At 44.3% G+C, this 20,214-nt stretch overlaps 1 protein-coding gene across 1 annotated transcript; it reads left to right on the plus strand.

Annotated features, from left to right (window-relative positions):
• The first annotated feature begins 406 nt into the window (after positions 1-406).
• On the plus strand, positions 407-19,883 carry RACGAP1 (Rac GTPase activating protein 1). Its single transcript, XM_019556413.1, has 16 exons — positions 407-532; positions 4,530-4,732; positions 5,890-6,026; positions 7,410-7,479; positions 8,513-8,566; positions 10,476-10,553; positions 11,879-11,996; positions 13,305-13,435; positions 14,047-14,211; positions 15,059-15,154; positions 15,644-15,842; positions 15,968-16,073; positions 16,250-16,382; positions 16,556-16,691; positions 17,928-18,036; positions 18,754-19,883. Exons 1-16 carry the CDS (start codon positions 448-450, stop codon positions 18,827-18,829), a joined length of 1,896 nt encoding a protein of 631 aa, XP_019411958.1. The 5' UTR covers positions 407-447; the 3' UTR covers positions 18,830-19,883.
• The last annotated feature ends 331 nt before the right edge of the window (positions 19,884-20,214 follow it).

The raw sequence follows: 20,214 nt of genomic DNA on the forward strand, positions 1-20,214 counted from the left end.
ACCTCAACGTGGATACCTGAACTAAACCTCCACTCCCTCACTTGGCAATGCTGTAAAATGGGCGAGTCCTAGATAACTGAAGAGTCTTTGCGTGATGCAAGCGAATGAAATCCGGCTAATCTCGGTTTTGTTTTAAACAGCGCCGGGGACGGCGAAGTATCGCCACTGCGTGTCCGGAGCCGGCTCGGAAATGAGGGGTCCTTAGCAAAAATGGCGCCCGGCATGACTTCAGCGCCTTTCCTTGTAACGATGGACGAGTTTTGACGCCGTCACGTTCGTAGGCCGTAACCAATGAGCGGCAGGGCACGCCGGGAGCGGCGCTGTGATTGGTGCGCGGCGGGGATTCAAACCGCGGGGCGGGGCGGGGCGTGAGTGGCCGGTCGGACGTTGTGGATGCAGCTGTGAGGAGCCGGGGTCGGGCCTGTCCGCGCTGCGGCCTGCGGGAGCATGGAGACCGCCGCGATGAACCTGCGCAATCTGCTGGAGCAGCTCCTGCGCCAGGCCGACCTCCTCAGCGAGGGCAACGAGCTGCGTAAGTCCGGCGGGGGCGGGGTCATGGTGGAGGTGGAGGTGGAGGTGATCTCTCTCGTGGGATCCACGAGACTTTTGCACACACAAAAAGTAAATAAAATTTGTGGAAACGTGTGAAGGCCGGGGCGGGGGTGTTGGACGTCTGGGGTTAGTCGGGGCTTGGATGGTTGTGGACTGACCTGTGGGTTTTTTCCCAAAAATGTGGAATTGGGAAGTTGTCCAGTGCCTTAAAGAAAGCGTGATCCGATTTAGCACGTTTATTTGACTTGTATTTAGTAAACAAAACTAAAAAAATACCGCCCCATGTTAAGCTTATGTTCCAATAGCCACAAGTATTTGAACCGAAATATTTGATATGGGGAAAAAAAATAAATGTTATTCAAAGCTTTAGGTGGGAAGAAGTTTTTATTGGGATACTTGTAAAAATGTCAAGACAAGAAATAGCAGGTATTTCCCTGACCTGGTCTGTTTAAATCTAAGAAATTCAAATAATGAAACGAAGCCACTGAGAACTGCTGACACACTGATTTTAACACACCCAAAGAAGTGTGCACGTGATGTGCGGTACTTTGGTTTTGATTTGACCTGCACGGCCAATTAGGTTTATCCATAACTGGAGTTTGGTTTGGGTTATTATGTGAGTGTGGTTACAAATCAATAAAACATATACATACTTTCTCTCACACTTCCTAGGGAGAATCCCCTGAAAAATCTTAATTGCAACTTTGAAACTGCCCAGCTTGTCTAATATCGCATTGGCATCCATTCATTGTTACTAATGAATTTGATGCAACTGTGAATTTTTAGAAATGGAAAATTTCCCACAGACAAATAAAGCACTGGCAAATTTTTCTGCCCCACGTCTCTGTGACTGACTCTCAGATTTGGCTGATTTGGCTTGGACCAGTAAAATTTTCCTTAAAGTGCCTAGTGCAGGCAGCCTGGCTCTGTTTGGCACTCTGGATTTGGGGGCGGTTTTGCTCTATGGGAGCCTGAAGGGACAAGTTGAGGTCTTGGAGAGGATTCATCATGACTATATTTAAAACTTGGTGTTTACAGAGTTTGTAAGTAAAAGCTGATATGGGTTTTTTGTGGGCCACATCTTGGTCACCCCAGCTTCTAACTTGGCTTTGAGAAGTAATGCTTGCCACTTGTTTTTGCAGATCCCGAGGGTGCTGGGGAGAGTCAGTACTTTGACACTGGGGGCTAAGGGTTGTGGCGGGGGGAAAGCTTTGGCTAGAAACAGATTTGTGAAGTTTGCTCTGGTTGTAACTTTGCAGGATGACATGGGCTTGTTCCCTTTAGGGAGGTGTTAAACAGCTAAAGCAAATTGGCTTTTTACTTTCGAATCAATAGTTGTATACTTATACAGCTGAATGGAGTTGTAAGACCAGGCATCCGTAATACTTCTCTACATCTGCAGGAGCATATTGCAGCACTTCTGAATTTATTACGTCTTTCTGGTGCATTAACCTGCAACATTAATGTTTTATCTTTTTCATGTTGGTTTCATAGCAGTGGGTTTGTGCTGATATATGTTAACTTGTTAGAAAGGCCAGCTTTTTATTTGGAGTTGCCTTAACGTGGCTGGAAAACTCGCCTCATGCCCTGGATCTGACCTGTGGGTCTCCTCATGGGCTGGGTCCAGCCCAGGGCTTGAGGCAGCTTGGGCATGAAGCATGTGATAGTAAAGTCTGTTTGAAAAATGGTACAACTGCTTGGGTGAATAGTTGGAATCAAAGCCTCTCTGGCAAATCCAGGAGAGGAGGACAAGGGTTTGCAGAAAGTTGGTTTGGTACCTTTACTTAAAGAAAGCAGGAAGAAGCCTTTTCATTAATGAATAAAGGGATACTTTATTTTCTTCTCTTGCATTGTTCACTAGTGTTTGTTAGCCATGTTAGTTTGATGGATGCTGGGATAGAGTCAGCGTGAGCTTTCATAGGCAACAGTCTACTTTCTCAGATGCTGTGACTGGAATGGCAGAGAGAAGAATGTATTTAAAAAGACAATGTTGGGAGGAGAGGTAAGAAGTGGGTTGATTAGATCAGTTGACATGAGTAACATAGATAACACCTGGAGGGGTGCCAGAGTTAACAGCCAGCCTAGGTAAGGAGAGGATAATCCACAACTGAACCATTTCCAGCTGTCACTGATTGGGATGGGAGTTGGTTCACAATTGATACAGGTCAGAGGTCCACAGACACAGTGTCTTGGCCCTGGAGGTAGAACAGTTACCTTTTTAGGCATTGAAGTGCTGTGGGTCTGACATCAGGTGGTAGGAGTGACCGCCCAGCCCAGAATGCCTTGTTGCAGGTTGGGAGGGTGTGCTCACATGTGAGCACACCCACACACCCTGCTTCAGAGCACATATGTGTGCTTGTATCTACGTTTTGGGAGTCCCAGGGAATGTGGTTGGGGGTGTTTTCACTTTCCCTTTTACCCTAAACAGAGTTCAGTGACATTTTAGTAGCCTGTACTTGACTGAAACCTGCAGTGTGCTGGGGGAATACCTGGACTAGGGGTGCCCTGATTAAAGATTTTCTTTGTTGATACTGATAGCTGTTGATTAACCAACCGTACCAGCTGATGCAAAATTACTAAATATTACTTATCAGATTGGCAAGGCATTTTAAATTACTGATATAAACCTTGTATTTATCTGTTATGCATTTATCACACACATATCCTGCTTGCTCTGGCCCTTGTTGAGGAAAGCAGTGACCACCCTATTCCCATGCATGTTGCTCCCTTGCCCATGGCTCCTACCCACAGCCCTGCTCCCTGTGCTGCTGTCCTGTAGGAGTAGGGTGGACTCTTGTGCAGACAGTGGCACTGGTTGTATTTGGAGCCCCAGAGCATGTAACTGCCTCACCACTGGTGGGTCCCACACAGCTGAGCTCCCATGGTTGCTGGGGAGAAGCTGCTTTTGCAAAGGTGCCTGGTGCCCAGCAGAAGAGAAAGCCCTTTACCCCCACGTGCACCCAACCCAACATCTCCCTGGTGCTCAGGCCCCTGCTACCCACCTGGCATTTCTTTGGCAGCAGCAGGAGCTGGTAATAGTCCCTTTGTTGCTGAGTTTGCCTGCGATTGCTCCCCGGTGCCCTCTCCCCTTTCCACTGCTTGCCAGGGGTAGGCTCAGGCTGGCAGCAGGGTGCGAGGACTGGACTATGCTCACTGGGGTACTTTGGGCACATGGCCGCAATTATTGGCTACAACCAAAAAAACCCAATAGCTAATAAGGTCATATCTCCTTTTATTGGTGCTGATCTGATATCGGTGCATCCCTAACTTGAACCCATACTTTTGTGTTCCCAGGGCTTGCGGGGGCGTGATGAGAAGCTGCAATTGAGTAGGCAGTGAGGACACAGGTGGCAGTTAGAGGTTTTACTGAACAAGAATACAAGGGACATTGATTAAAAATGTGCCAACAAAAGGAAAATGGGGGTTCATAGAGGTAAGAGTATCAAAGCAGCCACTTGCAGCAATGGGAGGTGCACAGGTGAGAAGCAGTACAGTGTGGGATGCCTGGAGGACCAACCAGATCTGTGTAATGGAGTGCTTGTTGTCCCCATGTAATGCTGACCCAGTTAAAGTACTCGTTTTGGGGTTTTTTTCCAATACACTTTTGAACCTTTTCAGGCAGCTTTACATGGTTTAATGGGCTTGAGCATCTTTCTCTTTCAGGCTTAGACCATGTTTAAAATGAGCTGTGTTACATGTGCCCGTACCCCCGTTGAGACCGTGGTTGATACAGTTCAGTCTGTGGATGCTCTCTTGTTCTGCCACTTCATGCTCGTTATTCTTTAAAAGGTGGTGGTGTCTGTTTGTTTGTGTTGGATTTTTTCTTTGCCATTTTTTTTCCCCTCATTTTCATGTAATGGTGGCCGCTCTGAGATCAGTCATAGAGTGCCCAGGGAAGTTAACTTTCTGCCATGGGCTTTTGTGTGTTTCTGAAACTGGCTGCTGGTTAAGACTCGGAGTGTCTGTCCTCTCCTCAGAGTTTATTCAATTGGCAAAGAACTTTGAAGACTTCCGAAAAAAGTGGCAGAAGGCAGAGCATGACCTGGCCAGGTACAGGGACCTTCTTATGAAAACAGAAACAGAGTGCAGTGCGCTGGATGTCAAGTTGAAACATGCTCGCAATCAGGTGGATGTGGAGATCAAACGAAGACAGCGAGCTGAAGCAGACTGTGAAAAGCTGGCAAGTATTGTATTACCTATCCTGATTCTTTTAAATCAGGGTGTCGAAGTCATTTGGACCCGTGGGCTAGATCTATGTTGCAGGGCTTCTCAGGAGCTGTATGAGGGGGGTCATAGAGGTAAGACTATCAAAGCAGCCACTTGCAGCAATGGGAGGACTTGAGTCCCTTCCGACCCTAGAAACTACGGAACTATGATTCACCTCTGACAGCTGTTTGGAGCTACTGCATGGACATAGCCCCTCAGTGTACAGTATGCTACTGGGACTTTTCCCCTTCTCCCCCAAACTTTTTCTTCTGGTGCTGATTTTAATCGCTAATGGCAACCAGAAGCCTCAAGCTTGGGGTTTGGGATTGAGTGGCAGTGATGTTCACCTCAAGTCCTGGAGCTGTGCCCAACTAAGCAGTTCTGGCTGTCATGCTGAGAAGCCCTGCAGGCTGCCATTTAACTCGGGCTGCCGGTTGGACAAGCCTGACCTAAATGAATGTCTTCAACCCATATAGAAGTCCATTCAAGTAAGTATCTAATAAATGACCTGTATACCTAATGTATGTTCCTTCCCCAGTGACATGTGTGGTGGGGTGTTGAGCAAATGGAGAGAAATATGTGAATCGGTAGAGGACGCCACAAAAGTGTGACTTCGCAATATTGGAGCCTCCTGAAGCAAACCTCAACAAATGCCAGGAAGTTGCCCCAGAAATCTTCTGGCTTGCTGTGAGGCCTTTTGTCGCAGTTCCTCTCCATCTCTGAAGTTTAGCAACAGTCGTGTTTTTTCTAACTGCAGGTGTGGGGTTGAATTTTGTAGAGGACTTCTTGATTTATGGGAGACATGAACTAGTACATCTGGCATCAATAAATGAATCTTTTGTTCCAAGAAATCTATTTTGGAGTATCACATAGCCTTTCACTCTAGGTGCTGGTTGGATCCAAGTGAACTTTGTAGCTGCAATTAAATTGGATTTGTTACCTCTTGAAGGTTGAAGGCAGTGTAGGGTGGGACATCAATTGTACTTTATCAGCATTAATATGCTGTTGGTGTAGCAAGCTTCTCAGAGTCGATCTGTGTAATGATGTATTCAACGTCTTATCATCTCACTTGCCATAAATCTGGAGCGAAGCTCCATCCCCAGGCTACTTCTGATAATTTCTGCCTTACAGGAGCGTCAGATCCAACTGATTCGAGAACTGCTCATGTGTGATGCATCAGGCAGCATTCAACTAAGTGAAGAACAGAAGTCTGCCCTTGCTTTCCTTAACAGACCTCAAGCCCCCAGTAGGGGTTCTGGGACTAGAAGGTAGGCAAGGCAGCAGTTTGACTAAGCAAGACAACTAAGTAATGTAAAGGCATCTAAGGACTTCTATATGAGGTTTAGAGCAGGTTTAGGTGTATGGGAAAGAAAGAAAAGAATTCTATTACTTGCTTTTTTTACTTCCCTTGGTACTGTATCCCAGAATTTCAGATGACCTCTTCCTCAAACTAATCTAATATTTTTTTTTTTTTTTTTAAGTTTGAAAATTGAATCCTAATGTTTTACACATGGTAGGATTATAGGTGGATTGGAAGCAGTGGAGAGAGCATTCATGGGAAGACTGCTCTCAAAGCATGCAACAAAGCTGCTTTGTGAGCACTCTTCCTATGCATGTTCTTGTAAAAGATTTTCTTGTGATGTAGCAGTACTAAACTACATGTTTGTAATCAAGCCCACACATCAATGCTGTACCTGAAGGTGCTAAAAGAGGAGTCCAGAAATGCTGCTGGGCACCAAATCCGCTCCAAAGATCTTTGGTATTACATTCGGATCTAGGATTCTATGTGGAAGACTAATGAAACTTCTGTGCACTGGATAACCTGTCACATAAGCAAATGATAAATCTGGAAAGACTTGTGTTTTTGAAGCGCTTCCAACTATTTGAGAGGTGATCTGATATGTTCAAAATAGTAAATGCTATGCAAATTATATATTCCCCTTTAATTTTTGTGATGCAAGATCAAAAGGCATTTAGTGAAGCTGAAAACAGTAGGCTTAAAACAAATAAGGAACTAATTGTCACAAGATATCACTATGGCCATAAACAGGTTATGCATAGTTCTGCTAGTATTTTCTGGGATGGCTGTAAATCTTCATGGGTCATAAACCAACCTTAAACTGAGGGTGCTTACAAAGAGTATTCCTCTGTGGGACAGGATATTCCAGAACTGTTTGCTGAGCCGCCTTGCAGCTTCTGCAGAAGTATCAGAGTAACTGTATTGGTGAATAGTAAATTAGATGAACATCTCATTTTATTGATCTATAACTTGTTGTCCTGTCTTGTTTGGTATTTAAATAGTCTTAGCTGGGTGTTTTAAATCTAATGCTACAATACAAAAAGTTGAGTGGGAAGTGTAGGTGAAGAGTTTGCTTTTCTTGTTTGTGCTCTATAATTTGTATTTTGGGCAGAGGTTGATAGTAGCTGGAAGAAGTGGAAATTGTATAGAGAAAGGGGGAGGGAGGAGGAGAGTATGAGCTCTTGAATGCTGAGGAAATGCCACAAAATATTACCAGGCTTAATTTCAGTTGTTTTATGTCCTGGCTCTGGGGTCCAGGTCAGTAAGCTTGCCCTGGAATCACAAAGTGAAATGTAGGTAAAACCTCAAAACTAATGGATTTATTTACTTTACTTTTTTTTTTTTTTTTTAGACTTTCAACAATTGATGAATCTGGCTCAAATCTATCCGACATCAGCTTTGACAAGACTGATGAATCATTGGTAATGTCACTTTGACAATTATTTACTTTCTGTCTGCCTAGAGCCACTTCAGCAGTGCACCGTCTTCAAACGTTGCCCATAAAAGCACTGTGGTATATGCATATATCCAGTAAAGTGTTAGAAATTGCTATGGTATCCTGTGTGTAAGCATACTGTGCATGATGGCAGGCTAAAGACATAAATTGTCCTAGGCATTGAAAGAAAAGCAGTCATGATGGTAGGCTGTGGCTATAGTCATGTTACAGCATGACTGCCTGCAAAGGACAAGTTGACATTACCCAGTCCAGATAAAACATTTGTACCTGTCTGGTTCATTGGCAGTGTAAATCTGAGCATAGGGGGAAACTTGTCTTTTTGAGGTGAGCTAGTTCTGTAAATGTTGTGCAGTTAATGCAGTGGTTCTGCTTATGGAAACATGAATTTTTTTTAAGATCACTCCAGAAACTGGCACTGGTAGCCAGGGTACCTATTTGAAAATCAATCACCTGCATGAGGGGGAGCCTGTACTCTGAAGCTTCAGACAGTGGAGTACTTGCCCTGCCACACATCCTAAAAACTTGCTAAGCAAAACTTAAATAGTGTATTTGAATGGTGATTCTACTGATATGTAAATACTCTTAAGTTTGCATCAATGTGCAGTTTCATGGTATGGCAAGATTGTGGTATAGAATGAGATCAACGCTATCTTTATTTGATACAATATGAATTGTTTCATGCATAGTCATTCTGGATGGAACTTTTATGAAAGGGAGCAGTCGATGAAAAGACTGAAGGATTTCAGAGCCTGGACTTGTCAGTAATTGCTCCTTATCTATGCTATCAACATCTAAACAAACGTAGGCATGGAGTAGTATATGATACTTAATTTCCTGGTTCTAGCCTTCCGCAGGTTAGGAGTAGAGCCAGAAGATGCACTGAATTTATAACAGATGGTATTAAACAGACCAGAATGTGTCTAGACTACTGTTCACTAAAATATATTTAATGAAAGACATTACCAGTACGCTAACTTGATGCTTTGCCATTCCTATAGGATTGGGATTCTACACTGGTGAAGACCATTAGGCTGAAAAAGAGAGAGAAACGGGTAAGTTCTGTCTCTTTTTTTTTTTTTTTTTTTTTTTTTGGTAATTCATGGGCAGTCTGGAGTACATATGGGTGGTGTATCCCTCTGTAGTGGTTCTGCTGTCACAATGGATTCTGAGCTGGTAGTCACATCCAACTTCAGACTAATCAGATCTCTTAAAAGTCTACCTGTAGGCAGGAGAAGAAAGATTCCTGCTTAGTTAATCTATAGAGCTGAAGAACCTATATGGTACAATTCCTAGTTCCTTGCATTTGAGCTTTGTTATAATCACGGGAAAATCTGGTAAAACCCAGATGATTTTTTTTTCCCCTTTAAAGGATAAAAACATGGGAAATGGTGGGTTTCCCCGTGCAGGCTGGCAGTTTCAGCCTGCAAGGGGCTGCAGGGAGCAGGAAGAGGGGGGTGCCATGTGCCAGTGAGTGTGTACACATACACATGGGCTCCAGGCTGGAGAGCAGCTCCCCTAGATAAATTGGGATGGGGGTGGTGAAACTGAGGCCCTTATAATGTGGGGGGAAAGGGAGTTGGGCTGGGGCTGCTGTCGAGCTGGGGTGGTGCATTGGCCTTGGGGCCTGGGGCTGGAATGCACCGCCTCAGGACCCATATGAGGGCCATGGCACCCATGTATAGATGCACACATGCCCATGGTGCCCCTGCCTGACTGCCCTCCTGCTCCCCATGGCCACTTGCAGGCTGGAACTTTGCCAGCCTGTAAGGGGAAACCCACCATTTCTCTTTTAATGGTAAAACCCAGATTTTCCCACACTTTTTCCATGGTGAACAGAAAACCCAGATCACTGATCAAAACAGAACTCAAATGCAAGGAACTAGGAATTTTTAACATATAGGTACTTTGTCTCTATATAGGAGCTCTGCTAGCCTACAGCAAGCAGCCCTCACCTGATATGTTCTCACCTGCCTGCTCACCAGGTCCACTCTGGCTGTGCTGCCCATGGAGGGGGCTGCAGACCTGGGTACCTGGCCTCATAGCCCTAGCAGCTGGGGGCCCCCTCTTGCAGGGTTGGAGGGATGGGGGCTGTGGTTGGTGAGTGAGGGGCACTGGCAGGGCCCAGGGAGTTGTGGGTGGGGAGGGAGGGGGTTGGCATAGGCAGGGCACCCACATATCAAGGCTGCTCAGTGCCACAAACCAGGGGGGCGAGGGCAACGACAGCTGCAACTAGACTCGCGTCCTAGTGAGTGAAGGGGGCAGGGGGAGCTCTGATTTGTCCATGATAACCTCAGGATCAAATGCCAAAACGTATAGGTACTTAAAGTTTTTTTTTTTTTTATAGTGATTGAGGCATTGGTAGGCTTCCAAATTGCTTTTAAAATTGTAAAAAATCAATACGCTGTTGTCTTCAGCTGATACAGTGTGTGCATGTGTGTACACGTGCACATACAGTAGCATTTTTTTTAATCATGGAAAAATGCAGATGCGGGGCAGGGTCTGAAACTGATTTTCCCTATGAGTTCTAGGTGGGAGTTACTTGAATGAAACTTCTTACTGGATCTTTGTCTGTTGGGTAATCTGTGTTTAGGGGAAAATCAAAGTTGTTAGTCATAAAAATGAGCTCATACCACCACTGTTGTCAGTATTTCTGGTGGATGGTGAGGGAAGAAGAGCCATACTCTCAGTTGTCTTAGGAGGAGATTTGCTGTTTGTGCCCAGATTTTCAATAGCAGTACTCCATTTGGAAAGGTGAATTTCCTGAATCAGAACTGAGTTAGCCAGGACAAAGCCTTGAATATTGAATCATTCCTACTAGTCATTTAGTTGCTTTAAGGCACAAGTTGTCTTGCCCTTCTGCAAACACTGAAGTCAAAGCTAATCCAGCCCTTCAGGGAATATATGTGAGAGTGGACTGAGTTTCTGGCAACTATCCCATTTAACAAGCATGCTTTCTTTTAGCGTTCATCCAGGCAGTTCACAGAAGGTCCACCAGGTCCTTTAAAGAAAGCCCGGTCAATTGGTTCCACAGCAGATCAGGTGTGTAGTCCAGCTGGCTTTGTATACATTTGAAACATTTGATTGAGAGTGTCTGTATTTTTACAGTCCTGGCTTGTAGTGAGGCCATTCTTTGAGACCAGAGCATTAAAATGCTTGCACAGGAGGCTGTCTAATGAAGTTGCATCTTGTATCTATGTTATATAGCAGGGGTGGGCAATTATTTGGGTCTGTGGGCCATGTAGGGATTGCTTTGGTGAGTTGTCATGGGCTGGCTCATCTCTTTTCCTCCCCAGTGCAATAGCTCACCAAAACACCCTAAGAGGCATTGCTCTGTGCTCGGTCGGGTGGCTGGGAGCAACATCCAGGAGCAGGGTGGGTGTGGCCCAGGCCAGTGCTGGGATTGTGGGGCAGTGACAGCATGGGACCAGGGGCCAGGGCAGTTGTGATCCACTGCCTGAGTGCCCCTGCCTTGGGTGCTGGTTCTGTGGGCAGGGTTGTACAAGAAATGGATCATATATCTGCCCTGGGCCCTAGCCCTGTGATGACACAACCCCATAACTCTACAATTTCCAGGGAGAACAGCTGGGACCTGTGCAGGCATGGCATGCAGCCAGGTGGACTGGATGGGGCCATGGGTGAGCAGGGAACTGCATGTGGGGCCAGGTCCAGGATATTGGGACAGTGACAACATGGAGTTGGGGCCTGGGAAGGGCCACAATCCGGTCCCTGCATGCCCCTGCCCATGGAACTTGTGCCCATTGCAGGGCCCTGCAGGCAGCAGATTCCAGCTCTGACCCCATGCTGTCACTGCCCCAGGTTCCCACCCCGTGATCCTGGTTTTGCCCACACATCCTGTTCTCAAATACTCCCTGTCCACCTGCAGCCCCAACCCATCTGCCTGGCTGCATGCTCTGCCTGTGTAGGTCCTGTCCCTGATGATGGGTGCAGGGTAGACTTCCTGGGGTGCCCAGGCAGCAGGGCTGAGTCTGGCAGCAGCACCTGGAAGGTACTGCTGAGGCTGCCTGGTAGCAAGCCTGGCTGCCGTGCCACCCCAGCACCTCTATGCGCCTTGGCGGTGGGACCAGCCGCACATACCATGGCTCAGGCTGTGCCATGTCTGGGCTGGGTGGAACTGAGGGACCCGCTAGGGGCCGGATAAAATCTCTGTGGGCTGTATTTTGCTCACCCGTGTTTTATATAGCGTCTTTTAAAGTCTGTTGCTCTTGTTATTTCCCAGAATTAAATCAATATGATTTAGTTCAAAGACAGACAATTGATGATGGGTCTGGACCAAAAAACTAAAATGTTTTGCCATATTGGGTAGCAAACATTTTTTGTTGCTGAACCTAGATTTATCATTTCAGGGAAATGAATCCATTGTTGCAAAAACAACCCTTATGGTCCCTAATGATGGTGGCCCGATTGAAGCCATCTCCACTATTCAGACTGTACCGTACCGTCTCAGAAGTCAAAGGAAGACGGGTAGGTATCAAACTTATCCTAGTTTTGATGCACAAGGCTCTTGCTTGTCCCTAACCTTTTCATCAGTTGCTGCCTATATTCTTACAGCAACTAGTACATGTGGTGATTATTATTTTTTTTTTTTTTTTAAGTTTTCATGTTTAAGAAAAATGCTGGGAAATTCAAGAAATGGTACTGGCTATTAGTAAAGTTAATGAGCAGGAATTATGCTTGGCAATGTTCGTGTGTGGTTTTTTTTGTTTTTTTTTTTCCACAGTGGATAAATTAGCCAAGTATTTTTCCTCTGCCATCGTTTAATAGTCTTATTAGTGTTTAATATCTACAACCGCACAAGAAAATAAGATAGGCAAAATTCCAAGGACATTTTTTCTGAGGCACCAGCTATCTCCCATTTCTGCTATAATTGGAGTGAAGTGAATGTCTTGAGTTGATTAACTAAATGGGACTTCCTTGCGGGCATTCTCTTCTTTGCTGGGAAACTCAAATTTTAGCTAATTATTTAAAAACAAATGTGGGTTACTTTTTATAACAAAATATAAAGATCTTTATATAGGATTGATGCAGCACAGTGGGGCATGCCCCTGAGTAGGCTCTGTAACAGTTTTTATGCTTTTAGTTCAGAGAGAATGAAATTTAAAGGAAGGGTAGAGCCAAACTCCTTCCTTCCCCTTCTCTTCTTTGTTCCTAAATGTGTCTAATAATTAAAACTTCTATAACTGTTGTGTATGCAGGTACTCTGACTGCAGTGGAATGACTGTTTTAGTATTGCTTTTTTTAATATTCAAAAGAAAAGGGGTTTTTTTTATGCCAGAATCATTAAAGACGCTATCCAAAACAACACCATAATGTTCTTGTATTAGCATTTACTGTCAAAGTTCCCCCAGGATGTTGCAGTAACTGAAGATATACTTCACCTTCAATTCTTCACCTTCAATTATTTTTAAAAGCAATTTCCCTAGCCTTGCTTGAGGGTTTAAGCAAAGTCAGTTAGGCTGTATACAGCTGCCTAGCTTTGCTAGGTATGTCAAAAAAAGTGATTGCCTTTTAAGGGTCTAGGAGCACAACACTAAATAATTAGCTATCAACTACCAGTTGTACCTTTTTAATAGCTTCTGGTAGTTCTGTTGTCTTTGGGACAACACAGATGCCAGTTATAGCCCATAGAGGAATGCCAGATGCATGTTGACCCCAAACCAGTAAAGGCAATTTCCTGTCAGTATCTACACGCCTGTGTTCATAATTTATTTTGTCTTGATGCGGAAGACTACTGGAAACTTATTCTAGAGCTCTTTCCTCCTTGTCTTTCAGCCAGTTTACAACCCTGGAGCTGCGACTCAAGCTTGGGCAGCAGACAGCTGGAATCCAAATCTGAAAATGATGGCTCTAGCACTCCTCAGAGCAATGGAGGAACGAGGCTGCATGAATTTGTATCAAAGACGGTAGGTATAGGTTGTAAGAACCTGAGCAGATGCTTCCTTTCAGTTATTGTGTGCACGCATGCATGCGTGAGAACGAATCATTCATTACATCTGTACACCACAGAGAGAAGTGTAATACATGGCCACAGTTATCCAAAGGCGTTTGGCAGTTGCAACTCTGGGATACCAATGAACCTTGAATTCTCTTCTAGGATGTATGTAGACATGACTAAATCTTCATGTCGGCATACTGCTGTGAAATGCCTCTCGCAACCAGGCTGAGTCAGCCATGTTATACTTGAGCCTGAAGTTTTAACAGCTGAAGGTTCAGCCCTAAATATTCAGAGGGCAGACTTCCTGGTGCATGCCCCCCATAACCATAAGAAATCCCAGGACTAAGGGAATAATGTAACTGCAGGATTTGCTAGAAGCTAAATTTTACCAGACATTGATAAGGGGATTTTGAATAAACTCCTGCATCCTTTATTCTTCATACAAAACAACTTGATTGTCTTCTGTGGTTTGCTGTCTGCAGAGTAGGAGACTGCCCAATCTATCTATTCAACTAAGCAATGTCTGCTTTAGTACCTTTTACGTAACCAGTTCTGCTCTTGCATGCTCATTGTTTCCAGGTTATCAAGCCAGAGTCTTGTGTTCCATGTGGGAAGCGGATCAAGTTTGGGAAATTGTCCTTGAAGTGCAGGGACTGTCGTGTGGTGACTCACCCAGAATGCCGGGACCGCTGCCCCCTTCCTTGCATCCCTACCTTAACGGGCACTCCTGTTCGGATTGGAGAGGTATGGCTAAGACCTGCCCCTGACCTGGGGAGGGCTGGGAGAATTAGACCAGGCCTAGGACCCCATAACTTTTTTTTTTTTCTATGCAAAAGATGACTTGTTACAGTATTAGGTGGATTATCTGCTTTCTTACAGCCATAGAAAACTTCTAAAAACAGCTTGTTAAATAAACCCAAGAATGCTAGGATTGTTTTGAGGGGGTGTAGTTTTGTGGTAGCTCTGGAAAACACCCCTGAAGGAAAGCATTGTCTTCTGGTTCCAGCAGTATCTGCTAATGTGGCTTCCTGTTCTCTAGATGAGCTAGTGTCTTCAGTTGCACCTCATGTCTTATTTGAAGTTTTGGGTAGAATAAGTTTTTGCCAAGCTTAGGCTGGTGAATGATGGCACAGCTATTTTGAACAGCCTCCAACTTTAACCTAGATTCCTCCTTGCTGACAACTTGCGGTAGTTCTTCTTTTCTCTGCTCTTAAGCACGGAGGACAGTTTAGATATTGTAGTACACTTCTGATTCTAGTACCCAAGTGCCAGTTTTTTATGATGCTTTATTAAATGGCAGTGTTACTTGTCTTCTCTCTCCTTCATATATACTGGTGTATTCTACCTGTAGGGTTAAGTTAGTCACCGTTCCTCAATGACAGTGTCAGGAAATAAGATGCCTTTATGAAGAAGGGAAATCTCTAACTCTGTTGGAATATGTGATGTTTACTCTGGGTTTGGGAAATGAAAATACGCTGAATGCTTTCCGTAGGCCTGATGGGGCCTCTTGAGAGAGGGCCCTATCCTGAAGCCAGCATCCTGAAGTTCATACATGTCAGTAACTAAAAAATGGGTCTGTTCCTCCTTTTAGGGGACTCTGATGGACTTTGTGCCTGTTACTCCTCCGATGATCCCTTCCATTATAGTTCATTGTGTTAATGAGATTGAACAGCGAGGGCTGCATGAGGTAAGGATGTGTGGGAATGGTAATTGGATGAGTTTTGATGTTAATTGTGTGAAATAAGGGTCGCTTGTTAAAGGTGTTTGTAATATAGATGAGTCTTCTACTAAGCAGTATGTGTATACTTCCAAAGTTCTAGTGCCATAGCTATGTTCAGTAGGGATGTGTCAAGATGAAACCCTGTAGCCAGTATAGTTGTGCTGCCAGGCTCTTGATGTAGATGCAGATCTGCCAACAGAAGACACACCTCTGGCAGCTGAAAAACTCTTGGCAGCATATAAGGCTAAACCAGAGAGCTCTGTTACCATGCTAAAAGCAGCAACAGTAGCCCTATAATGGAGACAATTACATAGTGACAGAATAACAGTCGGTACCCAAAGTCCTCAATTTGGGTTGAGACCTGGGGGCAGGAGTCTAATCTTGTCAAGAACCTGTTTTATGTTGGACATGTGCAAGTGATGTTCCTGGCTTTTTATCATTGCTTTCTGCTAACAGACGGGCCTGTACAGAATTTCAGGCTGTGACCGGACAGTGAAAGAACTGAAGGAGAAATTTCTTCGAGGGAAGATGGTGCCCCTGCTCAGCAAGGTGGATGATATCCATGCCATCTGCGGCCTTCTTAAAGACTTCCTACGGAGCCTAAAGGAGCCCCTCCTCACCTTCCGGTTAAACAAGACCTTTATGGAGGCAGCAGGTGAGGATGTGCTGAATGTCACATACAGCATGCTTGCTTGGACAAAAATAAAAAGATGTTTACCTAATCCTTTCTCTCTCCTTTTCTTTTCTCCCCTCTTTCCCACCATCACATCCCTCTCCAAGAAATTTTGGATGAAGACAACAGTGTAGCTGCAATGTACCAGGCTGTTAGTGAGCTTCCTCATGCCAACAGAGACACTCTGGCTTTCCTCATGATTCACCTGCAGAGGTGAGGTCAGCTACTTAAGTGGCACTGTCATTTTTCTTTTTTTTCCCTAAAGGCTTACACTAGTGGCTGAGACATAGGAGCCTTTACTCTGGAAAACTTGAAAATTCAGGGTGCTGAGAGATTTGGCTTTGTAAGAAATGGGTTTTTTATCTACCTTTTTACTTTCTTTTGTTTAGAGTATCTCAGAGCCTAGACACTAAGATGGATATTACTAACCTAGCTAAAGTCTTTGGACCAACAATAGTTGCCCATGCTGTCCCTGATCCTGATCCTATGACACTACTACAGGACACTAAACGACAACCTAAGGTAGGTCAGCAGCCAGGACACTGAGTTGGAATGTGGATGTCAGGCATGTGAAGTGCATAAGTTTATCCTGATGAAGTATCCCTGTATACCAGCTTACTATGACAGCGTATCAAAACCTGTCAGTTGTGGCTTGAATATAGTGGCAAGCTGTGCACTAATGAGTGTTTCTGTAGGTGGTTGAGCGACTCTTGTCACTGCCAGTGGAATACTGGAGCCAATTCATGGTAGTGGAGCAAGAAAACATTGACCCGGCACACATAATTGAAAACTCCAATGCCTTCTCAACTCCTCAGAAACCAGAGGTCAAAGGTAGTACCAGAGTTTTGCTCTGTCAGATCTTCAACCGTGACCAAGCATCTATTCCAGGGGTGGGCACTTATTTTGGGCGGAGGGCCACTTACTAAGTTTTGGCAAGCCATCGAGGGCTGCATGACAGGCAGCCAGAGGCAGATAAATGTTTTCTAAGTTGATGTTTTGTTTTTTAGGGGACCCGCAGGCTGGATAGAATGGCCTGGTGGGCTGCATCTGGCCTGCAGGCTGAATTTTGCCCACCCCTGATCTATTCTAACCAAAACAATAAGTCCAAAAATGGCCAAATTTACTGCTGCTGACCCCTGTAGTTTTTATCAATACCAAAGGTTGTTTGGTAACTGGTGGCTTTGCTTTTCAAAAGGTATTCATTGATCTCTTTCAGCCCCAGGAAATAGATCCCCAGTGTGAAACAAGGCTAATGCTTGGTTCCTAATCCCAAACCTCTGCTGGTAATTGCAACCTGTCGCTTAAATTAGTGAGAGTCTGATGCTTACTCCATCTCTGTTTCAGGAAATATAGGCTTCTTCTAATCGACTGCAAAATGTAGAGCGACTTTTTTTTTTTCCCCCATAGATTTTACAGACAATAGGGCTGGAAGGGACCTTGGAAGATCGAGTCCAGCCCCCTGCCTGAAGGGCAGGAGGTCAGTTGGGGTCATAGGATCCCAGCAGGATAAGCATCCAATTTGTTCTTGAAGGTGTTCAATGTAGGTGCTTGAACCACCTCTAATAGCAGGCTGTTCCAGACCATGGGGGCTTGGACAGCAAAGAAATTCTCCCTTATGTCCAGCCTGAAACGGTCTGGCAGTAGTTTTATAATTGTTCAACCTTGTCATCCCTTGGGGTGCTTTGGTGAACAAATGGTCCCCCAGATACTGGTGGTCACCCCTGATAAACTTCTAGGTGGCCATTTGCATTGTCAGCAGGGTGAGGGAAGTGACACTGGGCAGGACAAATCAGATGCTTTCTTTTGAACTCCCACCATCTGCTGTTGGCATTAACATACTTTTTACATACAAATGCATACTGAAAGTGGCTCTTCAGCAGCAAAGCTAGTTTAACGTTGCAGGATAACTTGGGTTAGCTCAGTAAATCTGAAATCAGTGTTTCTGCAGATAACTTCACTTACCTTGAGAAATGTTGTCTTGTATGCAAGGTATCCTAATACTGTGGGTTTTGTTTTTGTTTTTTGTTTTTTAAATCCCATCCCACCCCACCCTTCTCATCTGCAAAGTGAGCGTGCTGGGTCCTCTCACCACTCCTGAGCGGCAGCTGATAAAGACTCCTTCATCTAGCTCTCTATCCCAGAAAGTCAGATCTACACTCAGCAAAACTACCCCCAAGTAAGTGGTAGCATGTGCTTTGGGAGTTAAAAAATTTGTTTGAGGTACTGCATTGGTCCAAGTACTGTTATGTGCTCAGTGCTTATCATCCAAATGCACTGAATTGAAATAGGCCTTTGAACAGATAAGAATTCGGGAACAGCTAGATCCACTTATGATTCAAAGGTTTTTAGAAAGTTACTACACAACCAACTATGATCTCTAAATGTGGCCAAAATAATGATATTTGAGTCAGTGCCTTCTGTATAACCACAGACTACACTCAGTGCTTTATATTGATAGAGCTCTGGCTACAAGCTTATAAGCACATGGTAATCAGGGGCATGTGAGGTGAGAACTTTGAAAGTAGAGAAATCTACAGGACTTGATCTGTCCTTCGGGACAAATATGAGACCAGTTGGTAGCTCCTTGAAAACTACCCATGGTCCATACCTGCTTCATGGTTTCCAGTGAAGCTCATCACAGGGTAGCTGATGCAAGGAGGCCCTCTCTTCAGTTAAACTGTACTTAACTTCCAGGATCCAGCAATAACCATGTTGATCCTAAACAAAGGCAAGAAGGTGGGGGGGGTACAAATTAGTGAAAAGTTAGAGGAGGGTGAAAAGATAACTGTCTGGGATCACAGCACAATGTGGAGGGGAGAGGGGATGGCTGCTCATTCAGCAGTATCATGAGGACTGCTATAGAAGTGACCCTCTTTCCATTTGTCTTGAATAGGTTTGGGAGCAAAAGCAAATCTGCAACCAACCTTGGGCGTCAAGGCAACTTCTTTGCCTCTCCTATGCTGAAGTAAAATGGATCTGAAGTTTCAGCCCCTAATGTGGATTCAAATCCTAGATATGCATGGCTGCAATAAAGAGCTGTATCCATTTAAAGGCTCTTGGCAACCTTGAATATTAAGATACCTTATTACACTTTTATTTGAGGCTTTTAATCCAGAGTTACTGTGCAATGTATTTTATTTAATATCTAATGCTGTATTGTATTGGTTAGGAATAGCTGGCAGATTCCCTCAGTAAGTTATGGGAAAACTGTCACAGATCTTGTATTTCAAGACACTTTTTTTAAAGGGAAATTGGACACTTTCTTTTAAAGACACTTTGAAAACTATGGGATGCTTTCTGGCTCAGCAATAATCCTGCCTTTTTCCAAGAGAACAGCCATAATCCTTTGGGCAGCTAGTGCTGGTCCTGTGTCCAAGGAAGCAGTGAATGCTGAACATACATGCTCTTTCACTTGCTGCAACTCTGGTTTTAGTGAAAAGAGATGATTTCAAAAAGTGTGTGCGCCTGAAATTTGGCCATATGAAAAACTGGAAAAATCAGTGTTTCGCAGTATGCCATAAGTCCCGAAACAACATGTGCTGGTTGTGAAGCAGTGCAATTGATACCTGTTGTATTGAAACATGTTCTGTACTTGTATGCATTGATCATTTTTGCTTCTTTTGGTAAAGCTGGTTTGACTTGTTTCTAATGAAGTATCACTTGAACCATGACTTGTATATAGCAGAAGCACACTAAACATCTGCCAAAAAGATGATCTTGTTGGCAACAATGTCTTCAGACTCTGCACAAAGGATTATTGGGAAGGTCTCGGACACTACTAATTTTTTTTTTTTAAAGTAGTACTGTCTTGCTTGCTGATGGAATGGGGTGCTTGTTAGTGTTGCCGAAGATTTTTGGAAAATGATTTTTTCCAAATACAGACAGATACTAGTTTGCCTAACTCAGTGCTACATCTAAAGATTTGTTTAATCAATATAAGTGTTTGTAACAGTCTTCTCCGCATTAAATTCCTGGAAACAATCTGGACCTTTGACGATATACGAAGTAAGCTTGTCTAATCTCTCCCAACAACACAGCTGGTTTAGTTAAAAACCGCTCAAAAACCTTGCTTCCTAGAAAATTTAGGGGAAACACAAGGGGATAGCGCAACTGGCTGCTTTTTGTTTGATAGCTCATTTATTAAGGTTAATTCTCTTCCCAGTGATGGACAAACCATGAGATTGAGAGATTATCAAGGCAATTAATACAAGAAAAAATGCTGTTAGCAGGAAAGCACCTAGATCTGTCAGATTTCCCAGGCAGAAAGTAGTAAGGATATCTGAAGACTAGAGCATGTGAACAATTGCCACTGCCATTATACCCGTGTACCTCGTGAGTGTTGTTGTAATGCAAG

This window comes from Crocodylus porosus, unplaced genomic scaffold, assembly GCF_001723895.1.
Source record: "Crocodylus porosus isolate Cpor-Errol unplaced genomic scaffold, CroPor_comp1, whole genome shotgun sequence".
In the NCBI taxonomy this organism is placed as follows: Eukaryota; Metazoa; Chordata; order Crocodylia; family Crocodylidae; genus Crocodylus; species Crocodylus porosus.